The 7,059-nt window shown below is 28.6% G+C and overlaps 1 protein-coding gene across 1 annotated transcript; it reads left to right on the top strand.

The window, feature by feature from the left end:
• Nucleotides 1-5,830: 5,830 nt before the first annotated feature.
• Nucleotides 5,831-6,579, top strand: NUU61_003687 (rRNA-processing FCF1 family protein; the record flags this gene model as incomplete). The annotated part of the gene is made up of 4 exons (XM_056654269.1): nucleotides 5,831-5,901; nucleotides 5,962-6,024; nucleotides 6,077-6,439; nucleotides 6,498-6,579. 4 exons carry the CDS (start codon nucleotides 5,831-5,833, stop codon nucleotides 6,577-6,579), a joined length of 579 nt encoding a protein of 192 aa, XP_056512296.1.
• Nucleotides 6,580-7,059: the final 480 nt, after the last annotated feature.

The following is a 7,059-nucleotide window of genomic DNA, read 5'->3' as shown; positions in this document are numbered from 1 at the left end:
ATATTAATTAAAAGAATTATATAAAGAAATTATTAAAGAAATCTAATTCTATTTAAAACGATATTTTAGAAAAGAGTTTATATTATTATAAAAATAGACTAAAACTAAAATACTACTATCTAGTCTATAAACTTTAGTTTTTAAATAATTACTATTAAAGATCTTATTACTAAGAAATCTTAGTTTAAATCTAGTGAAATGCCCTTAAAAGAAAGCCCCTAACTTAATATCTATATAATAAAAATTAGATTAAAAATATATATTTATATAGAAATAACTAGCTAGACTATCTAAGAAAACCTTATATTAAATAAAATATTCTAATGTAAATTATAAGAGATATATAAAAAAGAGTATTGATAGACTAATATAGTAATTATTATTCCTTATTATATTAATAATAATTAATATTATAGAACTTATAGAATTATTTTATAATAAAGTTAAACTATAATATAGATTACCAGATAGAATTATATTTAATAAAGGATTACTTTTTAGTATAAGGCTACATGAGCTAGCATTCAAAGAGGGGAAGAAGCAGTAGGCTTCGAATAAGTATAGGGCCTATACCCGGTATCTCTTCGCCGAACTAACTAAAGAGGCCTTCACGATACATTAACTACTAAATTAAATAGGTAGCGTAGTACTTCTATAAATATAGACTAATAAAATTGCTTTAGTAGTATATCTATCGACTTTATAATATTAACGTTAATAGGCCTTCGATAAAGACCCTAATAGAGACCCTACGTAGTATAGATATAGTGAGGGTAGATAGGATATACGCTACGTTTTCGTATCTTTAGCGGCAACCCGCGAGTACGGCTATAGACCGACTAGTTAACGAAACTAGACCTTATAGATAAGATAACGCAATTTATAATATATATAAGGCTCCTCGGCTAATTTAGAGCCCTTTTATCTATATATCGGGTCTTCCGTTTAGAAGGCGATAACTTATAACAATAATCCTACTATTTACCCCCTAGGCTTTAAAAGTATAAAGAATCCCCCCTCTATATATATACTAACGTTACCGGTCGGCGTAGTTAGTCGAAGACGTAGTAATTAAAGAGGATAGTAACGATTTAACCAGTTAACTTCGATTGTATAAAGATAAAAATAAAACGATAATAAAGCGCCGGGAATAACCTACTTTAAGGGATTAGTATCTTCTCACTATCGGAATCCTATTATTTATTAGCAATAAAGTAAATATAAGTAAGTAATATATAATATACTCCGGTAGTAAAGTAGATAAGATATTAAAGATAAGGGTTCGGCGAAGATAGGAGATACTACGAATTAGGTGACTCTTAGTATATCGGAAGGTAGTTAACCCGACTACCTAATTAGTTCTGCCGGTAAATCGGCTTTAGGGCTAATAGATCTATATATGATAATTCAATTCAATTTAAATAATTCAAGGATTACTTTTTACTAGTAAATTATAGTTAAAGTTATCCTATATTAGTTATATTAAACTATAACTTTTAATACTATTTTATTTATAGACTAATAGCTAAATAGAAAGAGTAAGCTAAGTACTTAAATACTATTTTTGCTATTTTATTTATAAAGAATAGCTTCAAAACCAAAATTACTAAGAAATATATACTAGAAAACTATAAAAGTCAAGATAAGATTTAATAAGATAATAGTAAAATATAATATAGATATAATATATATAAAATATTATAATAAAACCTATAAAGCAATATTATTTAATTATAAAGAATTAGCTATATTATTAATAAGTAATTTAAACCTACAAATCATAAGAAAATTAATATCTAAATATATTGGACCTCTATAAGTTCAATTTACTAAAGTGATATAATTAAATCGATAATCTATTCTGTATATTACTTCTTAAGTCTTAGAAATAAAGGGATAAAAAATATAACTATAATAAAATTAGAAGATAGCAATAAATAAATAATTAGACAATCATTATTAATATTTTAATAAAAATCCTTTTTCTTAATTAAATAAAAAATAGGTATTAGAGTATAACTAATAGATTCTAGAAAAGGAAATAATAAATATAAATAAAATATGAGAGATAGAAATAAAAAAATAAGATATTATTTCAAAATAAATACTATAAATTATAAGAAACTACTAAAACTCTAATAAGATAATACTACTATTATTAATATAAAAAATAGGATAGATATAAAACTCTGCTTAAAACTTAGAATAATAAAGAAACCTTTTAGCTTTTTTAAATAATATTTAAGGCTAAGATTAGTAATTAAATTAAGATATATTTAATTAAAAGTCTCTATTTTACTGTAGCCTAATATATAAAATTATTACCTCCTAGAATTAAATAAAGAAACTACTAAAACGAAAACTTTAAGAGATACTTCTTTAATAAATTCTTCATTATAAGAATATAAATAGCTATATTCTAATAGTAAATAATAATATATACTATATAAACTTTATATTAAGCCCACTAAAATATTAATAGGATTATACTAGAATAGCTAACCTTATTTATTATAAATAATAATAAAAGAAAATTAATAGTAATATATTAACTTTATTATATCGAAAGTCTTTATAAACTCTAGTATAGTCTTTCTAGCTATAATTAATATATTCTATTTATATAATATCTAGTTCCTTTTTTAATATCCCTAAAAATACCTTTAGCTAAAGAACCAGGAAATTTTTATTTATTTAGTTAAGGATAATCGGAAGATATTAGCGATAAATTCTATATTTATTAGCAATAAAAAGGAATTAAATATATAAGAAAAGTCTTTACTATATATATATCTAGTTCTTTGAATAAATTATATTATTACTTAGATATTATTTTTAGTCTTATTTATAGTTTATCTTTGTGATAACCTATCCTATAAATAAAAAAGCCACTTTAGTACTAAACTATTCGGTATATACTTAATTAGTATATCTTTATAAATATTTAATAGAATCTATCTATATAAGGCTTAACGTAGTATTAATACGATTAAGGACAGGCTTAAGGCTTGTAGTTACTAAGAGAAGTATTATCTTTAAGGACTAGCTTATAGTAACTAGTTAGGAACGCGTAATATTATTATTATAGATAGAGTTTTTATACCTTTGTAAACTTTATCAATAATACCTCATTAGAAAAATAGAAAGGATCTCTATATAATTTAATATTAAGATTAGAGCTAAGATACTTATTAACTTTATAATATATTAATGAAATTAATCTTAAAAAATAACTATAACAAGTTTACTATATTAAATTTAATATATTCCTTTTATCCTTTATTAGTTATATTACTAATTTTAAAACATTTATTATAGCTAATTAATATCTACGAGGAGTAAAAAAATACTAATACTAATTTCTAGTTTTTTAAATCTTTATATATAATATTCTCTTTATCTTTATTACTACAATAGGCATTAGAATGCTCTTTAGCTCTATATATAATATCTATTATTATCGCTAAGATTTATCTATTATGATATAATCTAAGAATTTATACTTTAAAATTATATAACTAAATTTAAGATTAAAATAACAGAATATAAATTTTATAAAGTTTATTTAACTAAATAAAAGCTAAAATCTAAATTAAAAAAGATATATATGTTTTTAAGAAAAACTAAAGTTAGTTAATTAATGATAATAAAAAAAGATAATATCTAGATCTATAGAAGGGATAGATACTAGATAGCTAGTAATATGATCTAATTATAATTATAAACTTAAAAAAGGGAAGCTTTAGTCTTTTTAAAATATCGTAAAAACTATTAGAGAGAGGCCTAAAATGTTTATAGCGAGATAATTCCCTTTGATATTAAATAGATACTAGAAGCATTTAGATTAAGTTCATTATTTCTTTTGTATAGTCCCTAAAATAATTTGTAAGATATATTATATTTATAAGCAATTTACTTAAAGATATAGTCCTAAATTATATACTATACTATTTTATACTATTTATAAATCTATGGGTATCTAAAAAAGACCCACACGTCAAAGTATAGACTTAAAATCTAACCCACAGGTTTTAGTAGGAGAACCAAAACCTATTCTTAGCAAGATTTATCAAGGCATATTAATACTTTTTCTATTCCCCTAGAGTTATATAATATTACCCAATCCTCCCTTTATTGGTTAGGAATAACCTTATATCCCGCTATCTCTATAAATACTTTATAAGTTAGTAAAAGAGGGTAAATTATATAAAGATCTTATATCTATTTCAATAATTATAATAATTCCGAATATATTAAATAGAAGAGAGGCCTATCAACTACTTAGAGTAGAGGTATACTAAAAATTCTATAGGATTCCTATAGATAATCTGTTTTATTACACGTATCTAACTAGTTACCAACGGGTGCCAAAAGTCTGCCGACACTATAAATTTCTAATAAATTATAAAATTTTAAACTCGAATATCTCAACGGAAATAGATAATATATTTCTAGAATATATATCTCTATTTTTTTAGTTATAAAATCTATTATATCTTAAATATCTTGCTTTTAATCAAAATCGCTAAAATCCGAATATCTCTCTAAAATTATATATAAATATATAAATATATATATATATAATTATATTTTTTAAAAGAGAATTGTTTAAATAATAGAGTCTATATATTAATTTATAGATTATATTTGTATTCATAAAACGGTAGTTCTTTAAAATAGAAAGTCTAAAATCAGGCGAAATTTTCCAAAACTAATAACTTTTATTAGTGTTCCTATATAAAAAATAGATTTTCTCAATTTTACCTATCTTTGACAGCATACAGCCCTTTAAGAAAAATCTAGATAAAAAGTATTGTATATTAAAATTGATTGCATATTAATTATTTAATAATTAAAAATAATTAAAATAGCATACTATATAAATTTATTAAGATATTTATAATTAAAATCATCAAGTTTCACGGGGAATATAGTGAGTGTCGGCAGACTTTTGGACAGGTAATGTACTATAAGTTAGTCTTTAAAGGTGATACTTCTCTTAGAGACTGCGAGCCTTAAGCCTATACTTAATTATACTAATACCATATAAGGCCTTATATAGATAGATCCTATTAAGTATCTATAAGGTATACTAGTTAAGTATATACTAAATAGATCAATACCAAAGTAGCTCCTCTATTTGTAGAATAGGTTATTACAAATATAAACTAGAAATAAGATAAGAAAGATTATATTAAGGTAATAATATGGGATTAATCGTAAAGAACTAAATACGAACGCAAAGAGAGCGTTTTCTATATACTCTAGTTCTTCTTATCGCCGATAAGTTCGGAATTTATTGTTACTATCTTCAGGTCTTATTGCCGATAAAAAAATATAGGGTTATTATTAATAAATCTTATTCGTATCTTTCGGTTATACTCACATAATCTAGGTTCGTTTTATTTAGGAGTAGACTTCCAATTGACAATGTCCCTAGACTACCGAAACTAGCCGCTCGTTAATAATCATGTAAGGTCTAGTTTGGTTGGCTCTCAGTGGCCTATCAGTAGGCTGCTACTGTAGAGTCCGTAATATTAAAAATTAAAAAAACTTATATTAAAAAACACCCAAAACATATAATCACCTAAGAATAAGATCATTAAAGAATACTATATAGTAGAAGCATATCAAGAGTAAATACAAAAGGGAAAGATTTAGAGTTGTAGAATCGGGAAGGGGTTCACAATAGACACCCACTTAAAATGCACCTATTTGTCATACTCCAGACCTCCCGAGGTCGGGGGGCTTTTTTCTTTTTCCCTTCAAGACTCCAACATCTTTCTTTTCCCATCACCATATCACCACCTCAACCAATTTCTCGCTCAAGATGGGGGTCCAAAAGAGAACTCGCAAATTCGCACTTACAAAACGAGCCATTTCTATGCGCGACAACCGCCTGTCTGTTCCCTCCCTCCCGTCTTTTCTCTTCTCGCCTCACTGACTCGATCGAACCTTTAGGAAGGGTAATGACAAGACCGACCAAAAGGATACAGCGAGTAAGGACGATGTCGTCAAAGAAGCGTGCGTACTCCTGCGTCCAACGCGCGACATCGCTAACAGACATGGTCACCAGACCCCAGGTTCCCTCGTCTCTCTTCTTCCAGTACAATACAGCCCTTGCTCCTCCATATTCTGTTCTTGTCGACACCAACTTCATTTCTCATACCATCCAACATAAACTGGATATTATCCCGACCATGATGGATTGTTTGTATGCCAAATGTACTCCTGTGATTACGGACTGTGTCCTGGCCGAGCTCGAAAAGCTCGGTCAGAAGTACCGCCTCGCTCTGCGTGTTGCCAAAGACCCTCGATTCGAGAGAATCAAATGTGACCACAAAGGAACCTATGCAGATGACTGCCTCGTGGATCGGCTCATCAAGCACCGCGTGTATATCGTGGCAACAAATGATCGTGACCTAAAGAGACGGATCCGGTAGGTCACAGAAGCCAACCTCACATGGCACGCAAGCTGACAAGCCGAACCCCTACAGTAAAATCCCGGGCGCACCGATCATGAGTGTCGCCCGCGGAAAATATGTTATTGAGCGACTTCCCGATGCCCCTGAAAAGTGAACCACATGATGTGTTCGCATCACCTGTTGCGTCCAGCTTGGGCATAGAACCCGCCAGTCCTTTGCTCCGCTGGGCATCTCATTCTGCAGTGCAAACCAAGACAGAGGAAATTCTTGAGCGCTGGGCATATCCGTCCCCGGGGGGCATGGCAAAATTGGATTGGCGCCGACCGGCGGTCTTGACCTAGGGTAGTGCTATCTCGGACACAACCATCGGCCCACATTCAACCAGTCTTTCTCGCCTCCGAATGGAGTCGGATAGGAGCAACCGCAACAAGATGGAAAGGCAAAATCAGGAAAGCCAGCAGATTCAAATCCTCGGGGGCCTTGGTCTACTCTTGAGCCTTATGCTTGGTTAAGTATATCCCAGCTTCCTATAGCTAGTCATGCCCAATGGTCGAATGGGTGACAATAGCAATGGCAATCAAATTACCAGATCTGATAGACCGCATCACTGTGAATCATTCAATGTTAAAATTGG

The sequence above is a fragment of the Penicillium alfredii genome, assembly GCF_028826965.1.
Source record: "Penicillium alfredii strain IBT 34128 chromosome Unknown utg000005l_segment0_segment0, whole genome shotgun sequence".
NCBI classification, from domain to species: domain Eukaryota; kingdom Fungi; phylum Ascomycota; class Eurotiomycetes; order Eurotiales; family Aspergillaceae; genus Penicillium; species Penicillium alfredii.
Note: the sequence above shows the minus strand (reverse complement) of the source record. Positions and strands in the feature narration are given on the sequence as shown.